Source organism: Tursiops truncatus, chromosome 2, assembly GCF_011762595.2.
Source record: "Tursiops truncatus isolate mTurTru1 chromosome 2, mTurTru1.mat.Y, whole genome shotgun sequence".
In the NCBI taxonomy this organism is placed as follows: Eukaryota; Metazoa; Chordata; class Mammalia; order Artiodactyla; family Delphinidae; genus Tursiops; species Tursiops truncatus.
In genome coordinates, this window is record NC_047035.1 from 137034727 (window position 1) to 137053001 (window position 18275).

The 18275-nt window shown below is 55.7% G+C and overlaps 1 protein-coding gene across 7 annotated transcripts in view; it reads right to left on the reverse strand.

Annotated features, from left to right (window-relative positions):
• Positions 1-17968, reverse strand: part of NTRK3 (neurotrophic receptor tyrosine kinase 3) — a 388119-nt gene extending 370151 nt beyond the window's left edge. For all 7 annotated transcript variants that reach the window (XM_073801379.1, XM_073801378.1, XM_073801380.1 and 4 more), the window contains exon 1: positions 17087-17968. In XM_073801379.1, coding sequence (XP_073657480.1) covers positions 17087-17334 — 248 coding nt within the window. In that variant the 5' untranslated portion in view covers positions 17335-17968. The remainder of the gene's footprint in view (positions 1-17086) is intronic.
• Between the last annotated feature and the right edge of the window lie 307 nt (positions 17969-18275).

Here is an 18275-nt window from a genome sequence, read left to right on the forward strand (position 1 = left end):
TGTGAAATGAGAGCAGTTCTCCGCTCATACGACCGTGTGGATTAAATGAGATGCCACATAAACTGCCTGGCCCAGAGCAAGTGCTCAAAACCAGCCGCTGCTACTACTGTGCACTCCAGAGACTGGGAAGACAGAACAATCAATAAACACAAGTCTGCACAACAAAGACCATCTCAAAAATGGGACCAGTGACAGGTAGGACTCAGGTGGACAGAATGAAATCCAGACGGCTTCCAGGCAAGGCAAGTGGCCTGACCAGAAGACTAAGAGTGGGAAATGCTTGGGAATGTTTCAGGAATGCCCACTAGATGAGTTTGGCTGGGGCAGAGGGCTCCCATGGTGGGGATCATGGGAGGCAAGCCTCCAGAGAGATGTTGCAGCCAGAACACGATCACTGAAGGCTGAATTTTACGCCGGGACCAATTAGGACCCAACAAAGTTTCTTGAGCTGCAGTTACCGAATTATGTCCCTGCCACCCAAATAGTTTTTTAAAATCAACTTTGAGTCTTGGAGGGCATTCTCAAAACCAGCTGTGCTTTCATTTCTCAACTGCATATCAGATGACATAGGTCAGAGCACGTTCGGTCAAGTCCAGCCCTGTGGGGAAAGGTTAGTGGAGGCCAAGGTCAGGACAGAGCCAGGCATCTTTTTGGGGGGTGCAGAGAGAAGAGATAAAAGGGAAATGGAGAGAGAACTCAGCACCTGGGCGAGCGCTGTCAGAATGTGCTGGGGAGCAGGTAGTGTTCTTCAGGAATGGGGGCGTTCAAACGTTTTGTAGCCTGGGAAACTTCATAATAGTCTTACTCAGAATACCACACCACCTCTGGCCTCACTTCGGGGAGTAGAGCTGGAGAGCTGCCAATGCGACCGTCGTGCTCGAAGTGTGGTCCCTGGATTAGCAGCATCTGCCTCACCTGGGTACTCACTCGAAATGGCATCCTCAGGCCCCACCACAGATCTACAAATCGGAGTCAGAAACTCTGGGCTGGGGTCCAGCAATCTGTGCTTTAGCCAGGCCTCCCGATGAAGGGGACGCATGCAAGTAGGAGGACCACCAGGGTCTGATCCCACACCGCTCCCCCCACACAGGCTCCACCCCCAGAGACATCCTCCTGCAGCCTCAGCGCCCTCCAACCTTCCACCCCGTCCGCAACCACCACGTTAGACGTATGACAGGTCAGGGCCAGAAGAGGCCTCAAAGATCACCTGGTCAGGCCCCTGATTTAAAATGTAAGAAAACGGAGGGCCAGAGATGGCCAGTGCCTTGCCCAGAATCACCCACGTAGGTTGGTGGCGGTGACAGGACAGACCCCACAGGTCACTCCGTCCTGCCCCGGAGTCCTCAGTTAGAGGACGTTCTCAGGATGTGGCCAAAAATACCTGTGCCCACGAAATTCAGGGATGCCAAACCCCACTGGGTCCCAGGACTCCTTCTGCCCCTCCCTCCTTCTCACTATCAGTGTCAAAAACAGAATAGCACAGAACCCCTCGTGCCCTGTGGGAGCTGTGGGAGGGCGCTGGACCCAGGACTAGAAGCAGAGACGACAGGTTGCAGGGCGGGGGGCAGGACCTGAGAGCATCTGTGACATGGGGCGGGGGCGTGAGCAGGGGCTCTGGAGCAGACCTGCTGATTCAAACCCCATGTCTGCCACTTCCTGGTTGCATGACCCAGGACAAGTGCTGTAGCCTCTCTGTGCTCAGTTTCCCCACCGTTAACATGAGGATGCTAATGGTCCCTGCCTCATTGGGTTGTGCTGAGAATGAAGGATGGTTAAAATCAGACTGTCCTATATAAAAGAGGATGTATATGTGTGTATAACTGAGTCACTCTGCTGTACAGCAGAAATTAACACAACATTGTAAATCAACTCTACTGCAATAAAAAATAAATTTAAAAAAATAAGACTATTCTGAGAAGAGCACGTGGGACCCGGTCACAGCACAGCGTCTGTCATCCCCATGATGAGTTAAGGTTCCCTAGAAGATTCCCTCAGCAGCTGCTCCACTGAAGGCAAAGCCAAGGCCCACAGAGGCGTGGGAGCCATGAGAACAAGGTGCCCGGCACTCCGGGCAGGTGCATGCACTGTCCCCAAGCTGGGTTCTGCAGTAGGTGTGCGAGATATGCTGGTAGAAATCAGCCCCTCCTATTCAGCAGGTCTCTATGGAGTCCCTGTGAAGTGCTGGCTACAGGATAAAACACAGTCCCTGCCTCTGACACAGCACACAGAGAGAAAACAAAAACATCCAGGAGCCTGATGCCACCCAGGGCGTGTGGGTGCAGCTCCAGGGAGCCTCCCCTGGGCTAAGATGCTGGCTGAGCCACCCTCTCTGGCCAGCGACCCACCCGGGCAGGTGAGGACTGGTACCTGGGAAGGTAACAGGGTGGAGCCTCAAGGCCAGGTGCCTGATCAGAGTCCAGGTAACAGGCAAGTCACCTGGGTGGGGACACAGCTTGCGGCCCAGGACCGGGGGCGGCGGGGTGGGAAGCAGGGAAGGGTGACCAGTCATTTCCATGGAGACAGGACGTGACCCTGGATAATGACGCCTGCACGAGGGTCAGGGATGGATAAGGTTGCTCCTCCTCCACCATGGCTGCCCCAGGTCCCAGGGCGCTGCTCTGAACTGCAAAGAGGGAGGGTAGGCCTGTCTTGGTCGCAGCCAGGGCAGGGGCAGGCCCCCAGCGGGCTAGACAGAGGGTCTGCTGGCTGCTGGGAGAGGGAAGCCAGGCCCAGCCCTGGACCAGCACGTGCAGCCAGTCTTCGCTTGCCCACCCGGGTGCTCACCCCCCCATCACATGGCGGAGGAAGGCTGACCGCTGTCCCCCCGCCCCCCGCCAAGTCACCCTCTGACGGAACTTTGTCCCAGGAACTTGGCCTGGGGGACCCAGGGAATCTGGCTGCACCTTCGGCACCCCAGCCCACCTCCCGCACAGCCTGGAGGTAGATTCCAGGTGGCAAAAGAGAGGGGCTTGACCTTACACGTCCTGTAACTATGGGCAGAACACAGATCCATCTGTCCGGCTGGTTGATGTTTTCCCAGCTCTCACCAAAGGGGCCAGCCCAACAGAGGCTCTCAAATAAACATGCTGAATAAATGCAGAAATAGGGAAATGAGCGAGTGCCTTGAAGAGACTCGGTGACATTTTCTGGAACCTGGAACCCACTGTTCCTTGGGTTTCTCCCTTCCCGTCTCACTGCCCCCTCCTCCGGGCTGCCCGGGGTCACCTTCCCCATAAGCACCAGCCCCCAAATCTTTGTCTCTTACAATTGGAAAGTGACAAGAGACGAAACACAATTGTCCTCTCTTGCCTTCGATATGCTGCATCTGCTAAAGTACCATGGGGCCTCTGTGGACCAGCAGCAGGACGGTGAGTCAAGGTCACGGCCGGCCAGGACTACACCCTGACAACCAGCTCTACTATTTCCAATCAGATGAACTCGAAAGCAGGTAAATCTAGAATTTTTAAATCTCCATTTAGAAAAAACTGCACCCTCTCCTCCTCAGGGAAGCCCTATTTTCATATCTATACATTTTTCTTTCAATTTCCCATTAGATAACATTTTCTAAAATTCTGCCCCTGCTTCTCTTGAGACAGCTCTTCCAGCTGTAGATGTCTTGGCTAATAATACTGGCCACCCCGACTCGACTCTAAACTCCAAGAAGGAGGGAGGGACTATGGCCTTTTATTTTTGCAGCATCGTGTCCCAAGGCTTAGCACCATCCCTAGCACATGGCTGGAGCCAAGAGCTGGGACAGAAGAGGGTTGAGCCCCTCCTCTCCCTGTGCTGCAGAGAGAAGGACCCGGCCAGCCCAGCTAGCGCCCCTGGCCATCCTTCCCCAATAGTCCAGATGCTGGGACAGGCCTGGACAGGCAGTGAGGCAGGTGGCCAGATGCAGCTCAGCATCCACGGTGGGAGGAACACACCGCCAGCTTCAGGCCCCCATTAGCAGTCTGTTACGCACTTGGAAGACAATCCTTTGAAAACAAATGGAATACAAGGCCTCCCCTTCAACTCCTGCCTCAGGGACAGAAGCCGGGGGCTCCCAGAAGACACAGGGCCCTCCCACGGAGGAGGGAACACTTCAGCCATAGGCCACATGCCCTAGGAGCCAGGCACTTCTCTCCACGCCCTCCCCTTCACTGCCAGGGGCTTCGAGGGGCCCTAGCTCCTCCAAGGGCCTCAAAGACAAGGTTTCTGCCAAGGGTACAGAACTACACTGCTCCTCCACGCCCCTCCCCCCTCCCCATCTATCATGTTATTTCCCACTTGGTGTCTTATAGCCACACTTGTTAAAATGACTGCCACTTAAGAGGTGGCAAGAAGTCAGAAACGCAATCTGGAGCAAAGCTGATATTAAATAACTTCCTGAGCCTGGCACGTCTGCCAAGGCCCCCTCCTGGATCTCAGGTGGATCATAAAGAAGCTACAGAAGATAAGGAGCCAGAGGCACCCCAATTCCAGCCCCAGAGCCACGCCTCTGCTGGGGGAAGGCCCCTCCCTTCTCTGGGCTGGAGTTTCTGCACCAGTAGAGCCTAAAGTAATTCCTTCCTATGTGATCCCACACCCCCAAACACACACACACACACACACACACACACACACACACACACTGAGTAAAGGATATGAAATGACGTCTGACACTCAAATCTACGCTGGAAGAGCCCTCCATGTCAACCAGCCCTACCCTCCTCTCGCCGTTTTCCAGATAAACACACTGAGCCTCAGAGATCTTGAGTCTCATGGCTGAGGCCAACCAGATAGGCTGGGGATTAAAGAATCTCAAGAAGAGTAATACCCAAGGAAAATACCAGAAAGGGTCTGGCTGTTAGATGCCAGGATTGGTTGGCTACAATGAAGTCAGTCAGGTGCACAGGTGTGTTCTGCAGCTGTGGCCTCATGCCATTGGCCCAGCAACAAACACTCCCAATGGCCATCATCACACTTGTGTCCTCAGAGAATCATCTCTATCTGCTCACACTTGAAGGGGAGAGAAATTCATCTGATGGATCCTCTGAAGCCTGACGCCGAGTCAGTCTCATATGCCTCAGCAATGCCCACCATGGCCACCCCACCAGATCAGAATACACTGCTGTTCTCCATTCTGGCCACTTGGTGTCACTGCTGTCCCCAATGAACTAGAACCACAGCGGTCTCCTTGGGAAGTAAAATGATCCTACCAGGCCAACAGGATCCCATACATACCCCCTGCACTGTCTCCTAATTCCATCCTTCCTCCAGAAAGAGACAGATAGTCCATCATGGAGTATCCATCCATCATGTTCCAGACACCTTCCACACATCATATAAACTAATCATCACAGCAACACCTCCCAACAACACCTGACTTTGCAGGTGAAGAAAATGAGACCCTGAGAAATTAAGCAATTTACTCAAAGTTCAAAAAAAACAAGCAAGGAGGAGGGCAAGAATTGGAACCCGAGTTTGACGTCCAATTCCATGATCTTTTCACAACATACTTTAGCCTCCCTTGAGTTATCAGACTCTGTGCTATGGGTTCTGGTTAAATCAAGTTGGTTTGCCATGACCCTCGGAGGTGCTGGGAGAAAACCACGTGCAGCTTTGTTCAAAGGCACAATCATAATAGGGCAGGATAAATAGCACCTCCCTTCCTGCAGAAATCATGGTCTAGTGCCCTCTTGTGGCTGATCATAGAACTGGAATGAATGCGCATGGGAGGCTCTTCAGGGTGGATTGGAGGGACTGAGCAGTCACCCCCTTCCCAGTGGTCTCATCCATTCTTTCTCCCAGGGCTGGTCCTGGAGCCCCATCTGTAGCTGACAGGCCTAGTCAATTACAATAGCCAGAAGAGAATCATCCAGTGAGTGGGAAGCTACATAGAGCAAGAACAGCAGTAAAACCAAATGGAGCAACACCTGCAAGGGGCTGGGTGCTCCTGAGTCACCCTGCATGCAGGTTCCTGGCATCCCAACTCCCAAGGCTGGGGAGTGGGGGAGGCGGGCAGCAGGAAGGCTCTGCCTGGACACTGCCACTTGGTTTCCCAGCTGAGGCTATCAGTAGCAACCATTACAATCTCCCTGTTCTTGGGCAGACATGTGCCTCAGCCACTTTGTCACCTTTTCCAAATACACGCCATGTTAGTCCTTCTGTTGCCTCCCTGAGCTCTGGCCCTAGGGGAGGTCCTAGCTCCCCTCTCATCCCACTCTTCAAGGACCCAGAAACGCCCCCTGCCCTTCACCTCTGAGAGACTCCTATTGTACCATTGGCCAGTTTGGCCTCTGTGCACCCATCATATGCCAGGCACTTACTATAATCTCATTTAATCCTCACAACTACTCTAGGAAGACGGATCTAGTTAGCCCAGTTTTTCAGATGAAGAGACAGAAGCTCAGAGAGGTTAAGTAACTTGCCTAAGCTCACACAGGGGCAGAGCCAGGATTTAAACTGAAGGTTATCTGGCTAAAGAAGCCACTATTCTTCCTATGACACTGGGTTGCCTTTGAGGCAAAAGAACCATTGAAAGTCTTGGGGCCCAGGAATAGTTCTAATGGAAGCCCTTGGTTTAAAAGATTAATCTGTCAAGATGTGGAGGATGAGCTGGAAGTAGGAGAGGCTGGACTCGGGAAGAACAGATGAGGGTCATAAAAAGTAACCACACCTGTGGGAATGATGTTCTGGAGAGTGGTGATGAGAAGAGGAAGAAAACGAGAGGGAGAGACAAGCATTAAGACTTTTACACACACAGACTGGAGTGCACGTTCTCATCAAAATCTTAAAATAACCCGGTATTATCAGTATTATTTCTGATGAGGAAATGGAAATCAAAAAAGTATCCAGCCCAGGGTCACACAGCTGGGAAGAGGTAGAGTTGTGAACGCAAGCTTCATTTAGCAGGTGCCATCCATTAGCAAGGTTGTCTACACAAATGATCTCCAGCCTAGTAGGACTGCCATAAATGTTATGTTCATCCCTGTTCTTCAGGGATCAGCCTCAAAAAAGTATCAGAAATAAGTAGGTGGGAAAAGACTGACCACAACAGAGAGGGTCCCACCTGCAGCCCTGGGTCCAGCAGCCATGGGATGGCCCGCAGGGCAGAGCTGCAGGCCCCAGATCTGAGAGCTCAGGACCCACTAAAAAAGAGGGAGATCCCGTCTCCAAAACGAATAGCTGTGTTAGTGGGACAAGGCTCCTTCATGAACCAACTAGTGCAAAGAACAAGACAGCACCTGCTCAAATACGAGACAGCTTGGAACAGCCAGAGAAGAGCTCAAAGCACGCACAGAAAGGAAACAGTCAAAACTAGCCAGTCCAGGCAGGGCCCAGGACCCTGGTTTGCACGGCACTTTGATACCCATCGATTTAGATGGGTGTCTCTGAGAACAGAGGTGGTCTCGAGAGACAGCACCAAGCTCTCATGTCTGGTAAATATCAGGACCCCCTGCTTCCTGAGCAGCTACTTGGTGTCTACGTAATTACCAAGCTTGGCATGGCTGGGGTCGGGGGCAGCGGGGAGAGACAGGGGAGAGATGCCTCCACACTTGGACCGCCATATGAAATGGCCTGAGGGAGTTCATAAAGCTCCCATGACACTAACTCTGCAGTGTAGCCGTCTGTCAACTTCTCTGTGTCCCCATCAAGACTTATCTTCCTGCACAGGAACGATGTCCCGTTCATTCATCTCCATGACCCTCGTGCAGATGCACTGACCCCTCCTGCTGCTGCTGAGACAAACTTGGTGGGAAGGAGAGCACTCCAGCCCACTTCTGGTCACCCAGGGCACTCTCCCAGCCGCCTCCTGGGAAGCTCAGGTGCAGGAGACTCACATGTCTGGGCTGCAGACATGATGGAGGCAGGACCCCATGATGAGGGCTGCGAGAGGCCCAGCCTAGGGGAGAGCTGACCTCCCTGCTCAGCCCTGGCTCAAAAAAGGCTCTGAAAGCCAGGTCAGCCGGTGCACATCTCACCACACTGGAGCCGCATCCCCAGCTCGCAGGAAAGGCAGCCACCACCAGCCTCGGTCGGTCTCGTGCGCAGCACTGCCCTCTGGTGGCCACCAGGAGTCTAGACGCAGACGATCTTTGTAGGCAGGAAGCCAAAGGCTTCAGGGCTTGTTTACGGGAGACCTCAGTCGTGATGTGCGTGGAACACATAAGAGATGCAATTGTGGGTGCGCAAAGACGCCTCCAGATGCGCGCACACGGCCCACTTTACCGCGGGAAGCAGCCCAGATTAGGACTGCGCATCTAAGATTGCTCCTTCTCTGTTTGCAGGAGGCTAAGGGCTCCTTTCGCTGCCTCTGGAAGAGCCCAGATCCCTCAGCCCCAGAGCAGAGGCTTGCAGAGGGCGGGAGGATGAGAGCCACACCAGCTGGGGAGGTGGCCTCCGAGGCGTTCTGGTCCCACTGTGCCAGGAACTCGCTGGGTGATTTGAGTCAAGTCCATTCACCTCTCTGGAGCCTTGGGTTCCTTCTCTGTAAAACTGTATTTGGCCCCAATTATTTCTGAGCCCCTTTCCAGGTCAGATGATTTATGGTTCAAAGTCTTGATCTTTTTCCTAACTCAAAAACACTCTCAGACGTCTAGAAATGCAAATAAGCAACATAGTGCCCTACCGCTTGAGGAGCCCATCGAGTATGTGATCACCCTGATCTGACAGTGACCCTGAGAGGGAGATAAACTCCAATTCCCAGAGGTGACCCCAAATCCCAGAAGGGGAAACCAAGGCCAGAGAGGCTCTAGGATGTGGTGAACTCTTCCAGCCAAGAAGCAGCAAAATGGGGTGTTTCCACAAATTCCTGCCCTGCAATCGTAGCACTTTGCTGGGTACCCCAGCTCTCTCTGCAGGGACAGCTGTAGCCATCCCCCATGCTCATCCCTATGGAGAGACAGATGGAGCTTCCCTGAGCAAGGGGGGAAGAGAGATGGAGCAAAGAGGAAGGGTAGAGAGGAGTAAAGGCTGCTCATTTGAGGAGGAGGGAAGAGAAGAGCCAGGAAGAACTAGAATTCACCCTCCAGGAAAGAGGCTCTAAATAGCCGCTTCCAGCTCTAGGTGGACACATCAGACATCCCCCTTCTGCTCTACATCCAGTGGCAGCCTTGGAACTCCAAAACTCGAGCTGGGAGAAGCCAACCTGCCCTCTATTCTCCCATCCAGGCTCTCTCTGGCCATGGGCAATTGGGGACACAGTCCTGCTGACCGTGTCTCAGCCCAGAGTGGAGCTGGCTGGGGCCCAGCCACCAGCTTCCTGAATACTCGTCAGCCTCAGCTGGCACCTGGTCTCCTGGGGGAGCTGACCTGACCTCAGAAACCAGGATGCTATGGTGGTCAACGAGGCCTGGGGAGAGGGCTTGGTTGGGACGAGCCTCATGGGAGGCCTCCCCAAGCCTCCCCATCATTAGCACCTGGCTTTCACAGTGCTGGCCAGGGCTGCTTGGCCAACACCAGACCCACCACTGTCTCATCTGCCTTCCTCTCCAACCCCAGCCAGGGGAATTCTTAGCTAGGGAACTGGAATGTTATAAAATAAGGGATCCTCCTAGACCTTCATGTCTACCCTCTTATTTTATTATTAATTTATCTTGATGGTCATAGATTCGTGAATGTGTATGTATAGCAGTATATATCCACATGTATAAGAATATAGCAAAAGAGTATAGGCAATGGAGCTTAACATTAAATGTCAGACTCCTCTGATTGGCTTCATGAAATGAAGCAAGTCACATTCCATCTCTGGACTCATTTTCCCCATCTGTAAAATGGGACAAATAATAGTACTTATCTCCTAGGGTTGGTGTGAGGCCGTAATGGGTTATATTACCTCCAAATTGCTTGGAACAGTGTCTGGAACATAGTAAGTGCTCAGTAAGCGCTAGCTGCCATGAGTTATCATGTATCGACAGCTTTCTCTTTACCCGGCATGACACAGGCCACTGACCCTCAGAGTGCTGCTAAAAGGTAGTTGTTATTATTATCCTCATCTCACAGAGAAGGCAACTGAGGCCCAGAGGAGGGAAGGGGTTTGTCCAAAGCTAGGAAAAGGCCAGGTCTGGAGGAGCTGCTGGGGACAGGTTTCTCTCCCTGCTGGATGATTCTGTCTGGGGACAGAATCCTGAATCTTCCACCACCCAGACGGGGGATACTTACGATGGGACAAGCCAGATGGGGGAACAGGGGCAGAAGTGAAGTTAGAAAGGACAGGCTCCAAACTGGCTGCACCCACAGATCCCTAAGCCCTGTGTGTAAATAGAGCTCAGCAGAGCCCTCGCCAAGAGCAGTTTTAATTGGCATGGGATGCAGGCTGCGAAGAGCCCTGGGGCTGCCAGCCTTGCATAGTTGCTGCCTCTGGGGACCCCAGATTTGGAATCACTGCCCCAGAGGGAGACACAGTCGTGGGCGAGGCTCTGGCTTTGACAGAGTGCCCAGAAAGGGTGCCAGAGCTGAGTAGGAGAAGGCGGTGCTGCCATCTGGGCAGGGACGTCCTCCAGCAGCCCGAGGACCCCTAAGTCCCCGCCTCTCTCTGCGCCTCTCCTGGGACCCTCGCAGGTAAGGTGAGGGAGGAGCTGACTGCAGGGGTCCCTTCCAACTCTGAATTCCGAGGAGCCCTGCCCTCGGAGGTAGTAGGCAGAAATCTGAGGATCCTCATGGGAGTTCCACTGGGCACTGAGAATCTGGAGTCTTCATTCCTGATGGTCTGACATCCAGTCCATCAAAGAGGACCTGCCAGCATGCCCAGCCCCCAGGAGTATTTAGGTTTCCCAAAGTGGAGGCCAGCAAGGCTCAGGGGATGACAGACGACTTGAGCTGAGGGCTCAGTTGCTCATCGATAGATCTGGGGGACCGAGTCCAGCCTCCACTCAGGCCACGCTTAGACCCAACCACCAGGCCACTCAGCTGCCCTCCACAAGGCCCTCATGGATGGGCCGCTCCCATAGCGCTGCCCCTTGGGAGAGAAGGAACTTTCTGGATGAAGATAGTCTGCTTCTCCATTCCCAACAGCCAGAGGGTATCCAGCTACAGGGTTACTGCCAGGGAGAGAATGGAGTCCAGGACACCAGAGTGGCCACGAAGGGAGCATCAGAGGAGGAGCCTCAAGACCCTTCTGGATCTTTCCTTTTGTGAGACACTCAACCACTGGGATTCAATTTCTGTTCTTTATTTTGTTTGTTTTGTTAATCAGGACAATGGGGCTAATAATCCCTGCTTAGGTACTTCAAGGAGCTGTGGCAAAAAATAAACACAACAGGGACTTCCCTGGTGGTGCAGTGGTTAAGAATCCGCCTGCCAATGCAGGGGTCACAGGTTCGAGCCCTGGTCCGGGAAGATCCCACATGCCGCGGAGCAACTAAGCCCGTGTGACACAACTACTGAGCCTGCGCTCTAGAGCCTGCGAGCCACAACTACTGAGCCCGTGTGCCTAGAGCCCGTGCTCCGCAACAAAGAGAAGCCACCGCAATGAGAAGCCCGTGCACCGCAACAAAGAGTAGCCCCCACTCGCTGCAACTAGAGAAAGCCTGCGCACAGCAATGAAAATCCAACACAGCCAAAAATTAATTAATCAATTAATTAAAAAAATAATACACACAATAACTGTAAACTGGAGAGCAGGAAGAAATGAATTGGGGGGGGGAGGGATTCATGGAGGTGAAGGATGTGCTACAAGGGACAAAGGGCAGGACCCAGAGGGCTACTAGGGACCATCTTTTGAGAACTGGCCTGGCCCTGGGACTAGGGGTGCTTAGGAATCCTGATCCCCTCTGCCACCCAGCCTGCTCCCTCCTCACATGCCCCTGCCCCTACTCCCAATTCATCAACCCCTCCTGGGAACAGAGCCAAGAAGGAGAGCCAGGGGCTTCAGGACCACCCCTCCTACTGTCAACCCGGCTCCCTCTCAAGCCCAGGCCCTTCCAGCCACGACAACGTTGGGCACCAAGCTTTTTTGATTATGCATGCTTTAGCAATAAAAATTCATCTCGTAACCCCCAAACACTCCTAGTTATTAAATTATATGCTTATACTTCTTCGATTCATATATTAAACATTAAATATTCCCTCTTCTCAACAAGAATAACTTGAAATAGAAGCTCTAATGTTTTCTTCTCACACCCAGCAGAGGCCCCTGCTCTGGCAATGAGCTGAAACTCTGCAGAAGGACATCTCCCTGCCTTGAGCTCACGGTACACGGGGGGCATGGGGGCGGGCCACGAAGCTGGGTGTCCAGCCTCTAACGGGAGGCTGCAGGCCTCGGCGCATTCTTGCTAGGGGTGGCACTTGGTTTGGACAGTGGACTCCAAACTGGGTGGCCCAGAGTACTCTAGAGGTGGAAGGGGAAATGGGCAGCGAGGGAGCACCTGCTGTCTTCCTCTGGGTGGCATCACAAGGGCCAGCACCAAGCCCAGGGATGCTGCCCTCAGAAGTGGCCTAGCAGAACCTCCTTAGGGATGTTCCCTGGGCCCCGGGATGGCATATGTCTGAGCTGGAAAGGACACTGCTCCATGGCCTCAATTCACAGTTGAATTTCCAGGCTCAGAAAGACTACAGTCTTCTACCGTGGCTCACAGAAGATAAAGGGTAAATCCAGGTGTGGGACTCATGTGTCTCATCCCTTTCTCTAATCCTACCCTGCCAATGGCCAACTGGAGGCCCCAAAGGGAGGCTGGAGATGGTGTCTGTGATCCCAGTACAGTCCACTGAACGCAGCCCTCTACATGGGGACCCCAGCCCAGGCAGCAGCAGAGATGCCACAATACTGGCAAAGGCCAGCCCAAGGGAGGCCTTTGTCCACCCCTACAGTCAGAGAGAAGGAGTCAGCCACCAGGGACAGGTAAGGCAAGGATGGAGAGCTGCCCAGGAGAGCGGATGTCAGGCCTGTCCCTCTTCACAGCCATTCTTTCCACTTCCGCTCCGCAGGAGAGTGGTCAGCCTCTTGCAGGATGCTGGGCTGACTCCCAGGCTGCATGCTCAGCCCTCGGTAGCCAGGCCAAGAACTCTCAGAGCTAGGGCCGGGCTGGGCTGGTTTTACCCAAACCCATCATGTGCTCAGGTCCCCTGGAGCTGCAGAGCTGATGCCCTGGGCTTCGGGCTGTGCCTCGGAAGACTGACCTGGGCTGAGGATTCTGGCTCCAGGGAGGGTCCTCCAGGGAAGGCCTGGATTCCACCCACCAACAGCCTGGCCTCCATACAAAATCTCAGGGCCTCTTCAGTCCAGGGTCCCCAGCTTTTATCCTGGAAGTACCTCTTTCCCCAGGGCTATAACCACTTCCCCTTCTAAATCTCACCTCAAAGGCCCCTCACAACTCTACCTCCCTCCCTCAGGCCTAGCCCCAATGTGGGGGGCTCCTGATTGAACCCTATGATGTTCTTGGGGCCTGGTTCACACCCCTGACTGCAGCCCAGCTCTCACTGGTAATTGTCAAGGCTGGCTCTCCCCTTGACCCTTAGAAAGGCCAAGAATCAGGAAGTCAGTACAGCAGCCAAAACCCCAAATGATCCCTCACCCAGCCAGGGGAGGGCCTGCAGGGAAGACAGGGGAAATCAAGGGACCAGAGTGCTGTAAACACCAGGGACCCTGTGGTAGCTCATGTGGAGACCCAGGTGGCAGCTCAGGGTCCCAGCCAAGAGCCCACTGTCTTCACAAGCCCAGGAACACCCAGCCCAGCGATGCCATCTTCTCCCCCTGGATTTTCTTTCTAGCAGTCCAAGGATGTGCTACTCCAACCCAACCCCAGGCAGGCCTGGCCTAGAGACGCCAGAGGGCCCCCCCTCCCAGCCACCACCCTTCTGCCTTTGTGACGTCAGAGCCTGGCTGGGTGCGGCCGCACATGGACCCTTCTAGGTAAGGTTACTGTGTGTCAAGAGCTCCAACGGCAGAGGGATCGGCCTCTTGAACAGAAAGAAGCCAAAAGGGAGGGCACTTTGGGAGGGCGGAGGTGAGACCCACACTTCTGCACTGAGGCCTTGCAGCGGATTTCCTCCTGATACTGATGGGGCAGCCACCTACCCCATCAGAGGCGCCCTCCGATGGGGACACGGGAGCCACCGCACATGCCACCCCTGAGAGGAAGGACCACAGGGAACCTCTGGTCCCTCTGAAAACTCAGGGGTGATCAGTTCAGCACCTGAGGGAGAGACCTCAGGAGTCCACAGCCCCGAGAACAGGAGGGTGGCTGGGTGGCGGTCACCCCAGGTTCCCTTAGCTAGGCCCGCTGGAACTCCAGCTTCTGCCCCAGCCTCTTCCTCGGCCCCCAGAGTCTGCCCAAGCTGCACCCCCAGAAATACACCAGCATCAAGAGCTTCAGGTTGATGGAAGGCTGGGGGACCCCTTGATCTCCAAATCTCTGATAGCATCAGATCTAAAGAACACATTCCTTTTCAGCAAAGCCCGGGCTTGGACTGAAGCCCCACCTCCAGGTCCCACTAAAGGAAGCCCCCCCTCCCTACCTGGAGGGCTCCTCTCTGTCCTCAAGCCCCTCCTTCCAGCCCGCGTCCATAGGTAGACCTGCAGAGTGGGGGACCTGGGTTTTGGGGTCCAACAGACAAAGGCCTAAGCCTGGCTCACTGCTGGGGCTATGTGCCCCCAGGAAAGTTACTTTGTAGCCTGAGCCTCCATCATGAGGTAAGACAGGGATGGTGACACCTGCTTCCCAGGGCAAGCAGGACTCCCCTCCTTCTCTGCTCTGCCTCCAGGCCAGAAGGCTAGGCCCTTCCCTAGTTCCATCAATACCAGCCATAGATATAACAGGGCACTGGGGAGAAGATGGGATGAGGAAGGGCCATCCCACCCATGACCTCTGACCCTCCCCCACCTGCCACCCGGCACAGCTCTGGTGGGAATCCAGTTCCCTGGCTCTTAGGTGTTGGGGTGGATTCAAGGAAAGGAGTCCTGACTTCCTGGCAAAGTGTCTGAGTCCTGAAACAAGGATGGAGACACACACAGAGGGACTCCCAATCTACTCCCAGATTACCTGCCCCAGCTGCCCCTCTGGGGTCCTTCAGTGGCAAAGGGGACAAGAAGCCACCCCATCCCCTCCCATCATTACCTTCCCAGCAGCCCCACCTTGGGCCCTTTGCCTGGAAAGCTCAACCCAACTCTTCTTTATCAGACTGCTTCCCCTAGCTTTCTTTTCAGAGGGGGGACACCTCTGCATGGCCATGAAGAGCCTACGTGATTGTGACCCTCCCCACCTCCCACCAGCTTCCTACAGGGACACACACCCTTGGAACAGAGAACAAGCTGGCTGAGGCTCACCAGCTCCCAGAGGCCCGCACTGGGCACCTGGGGCACCGTCCCTCCAACCCCTGGCCCACCCGATCCCCTGAAAATCCCTAGGTCCAGCTCCTGAGCTCCTGGACCCACTGCTAGGCTCCCCCCTCCCATCCCACACACACCCCTACCCCCACCCCTCAGTGCACGTCCAAGGCAGAGGTTCCCTGACAATCTCACTCCCGCCCTCCTGGCTGCATCCTTGGGGGTGCTGGAATGCTGTGGCCTGCAGGTGGGAGAAGCTGCATTGGGTCCATCCTGTTTCTCCTGCCCTCCCCTCCACCCCACCCTTGGCTATTTATCTTGTCACCCCAGGCCAGCCGGGCTGAAGGTGGTGAGGGGGTGAACGGTCAAGCCAAGATATGGGTCAAGCTTGTCTCCTGGGCCAGGAGTCAGGGACACCTCCTGGGCTGCACACTTCCCTCAAACTGTTAGCTGCAAGAACACGAGCAGAGTCTCCATGAAGCCAAGAGGGTGGTGGGCTTCGGAGAGAGCAGGACTGCAGTCCCTCCAGGCTTTACAGCCCCATCGCACTGGGGCCGAGGTGAAGGGAGAGCTGATGCCTGGGAGGGCAGCACCCACGGCAGAATCCAGCCCCTCTGGAGTCTGCCCAAATGCCTGCCTCAGACCCCAGCCAGGACTTCAGTGCCAACCCTTTTCAGCATCCCACCCACTTCAGGGGTCTCCAAGGGGTGGGGACCTTGAGGGGAGACAGGTGAGAGCTACCCCCTGAACACTCCCAGTGCCATCCACACCCTTCTCTGGATGGCAGGATGGGATGGGGGTCACCTGGCTGAGGTCAGTGGAAGATAATCTGGACAGGCTCTCTCCGCCCATGCTTCTAACCCACATCCCTGCCGAAGAAAAATAACGGCGGGGGGGCATGGGTAGGGGGAAGAGCAGGCCACCACAGGTCTCACTCAGACAGGACAGAACCAAGCAAATGCTAGTCAGAGTTCAATTTTCCAAATAAAGGGATCTGCACGATCGTTTAAGAAGCCCCATCCCCAAAACACGCAAGCCTTCCCTCCTCCCTTCATCATCCTGACTCGGAATTACTGGAACAGTTATCAAAGCTCAAACAGGAACAGGATCTGTAGGCGCCCAGATGCAGATGAGGGTGGGAAAGGGCGGGGGGGTGGGGGGTGTCTCGGAAATGCCCAAAATGGGGTTGGAGAGGGCGGGCGAGAAGGAAAGGGAAGAGGTAGGCGTCCATGACGGCCTCGACATGTCCAAAGTCCCCCTGCGAGCAGCCAACTCCCAACTTGTTTACTTGACAGCGTGTTTTGCTGTTTCCAAAAGGAAACAGTTAAACCTCTGGGCTGGATCGCGAGCAGTCCCTGTCACCTTCCCTCCCGGTTAAGCGCTGCCGCCGCCACCGCTGTCGCTGCCGGCGCCGCTGCCGGGGAATTGAACCTCGTCTACTTTATTCCACTTGAGCGTGGCCAAACTGTTGCTATTTAGTGGGGGGCAAAGAACCCGATTCGCACCCTCGAAACGAGCCGCAGCGCCTGGGGGCGGGGGCGGGAGCCGGGCCCCGCGTGCCCCGGCCGGCTGGGGTCCTCTCGCGGGAGAGGCACACACACGCATCACCAGATCACGCCTCGCCAAGGCCGGAGTCACCTGGAATACGCAGCCCGAGAGCATCTCCCGAGCCAGAGCGAGCCTGACGCGCGCTCGGCGGGCGGCGGGCGGCGGGCGGCGGGCGGCGGGCAGCGGGCAGCGTAGAGCTGGGGCGGGCGGAGGGCCAGCGAGCCTGACGCGCGCCCTGCGGGTCGGCGGGCGGGCGAGAGGGAGACGCGGAGCGAGGGGAGAGGCGGGCTGGGGAGCGGCCGCCTGACTTACATGGAAGTGATATTCCTTGAGATGTCCGTGATGTTGATGCTGGCATTCCCATTGCTGTTCCCTGAATCCTGCCCTTCCAGGAGGGGGAAGAGATTCCCATCGTCCGGCCGCCGGCAATTGATCTCAGTCTTGCTGCAGACACAATTTGCAGGGCAAGCCAGCACGGAACCCACATAGTCCAGCCAGACGCTTCCCAGCAAGAAAATCCGCCAGAAACTACACTTGGCTGGGCAAAGAGAGACATCCATCTCCGATCGCTGCTTCTAAAAAAGAGGAGGAGGAGAGGAGAGGGGGGTGGGGTGGGGGGAGTGGGGAGAGCTGGGGGGGAAGGAAACAAAGACGGCGAGGGAGGGGGGAAGGGGGAGGGGGGCCTCTGCCTTTGAAACGCCGTGCGATCAGATGCAAAATCCTTCAGCGTCTGAAACCATCGCGGCCGCCGCCGCCGCCGCCGCTGGGTGGGAGCCGCGGGGAGCGCCTAGTGGCGCGGTCTGCCTGGCATGGTGGCCGGCTCTGCGCTCGCCGGCTCGCCGGGTCCGGGGGCTCGGGAAGCGAGCCGCGCTCTCCGACTCCGAGACTTTGCAGGGTTGCAACAGACGGTGGGGAGGCAAAAAAAGAAAAAGGAAAAAAAAAAATACAAGGAAAAGGAAAATATGGTGCTAAAGTCACCAAGTCCCACCTACTGGGCAGAATTAAAACGGACACACCTGCAAAATACACACACTCACACACACTCACACATCCACACACCCGGCGCCCGGAGGAGGAGGAAGATGCGGTCGGAGCTGCAGCAGCCGCCGCAAATGGCTCGCTGCGCGCCTGCAGAAATGTACAAGTGCTCCGAGCCTTACGAAACGCACGGGTTATCCGAGCGTCTTCCTCGGTTCCCTCCCTCTCTCCCCCACCCTCCTCCCCTCCCTCCTCGCGGCCTCCTCCCCCCGCCACCCGCCCCGGCTGGGAGCGGCAAGAGAGCGGAATCTCCCCCCTCCCTCCCTCTCCCACTCCTCCCCACACCCCTCTCTCTCTCCCCGCCCGCCCTCTCCCCTCCTCCTTCCCCACCCACCCACCTACCCACCCACTCGCCGGCTCGCGGCTCTCGCCCGCACAGCCACCCGCAGCCACGCGGCCGCCCGCCCGCCCGCCAGCTCCAAGCCTAGCGGCCCGGCGCCCGCTCGCCGCAGCCAAGAGGAAA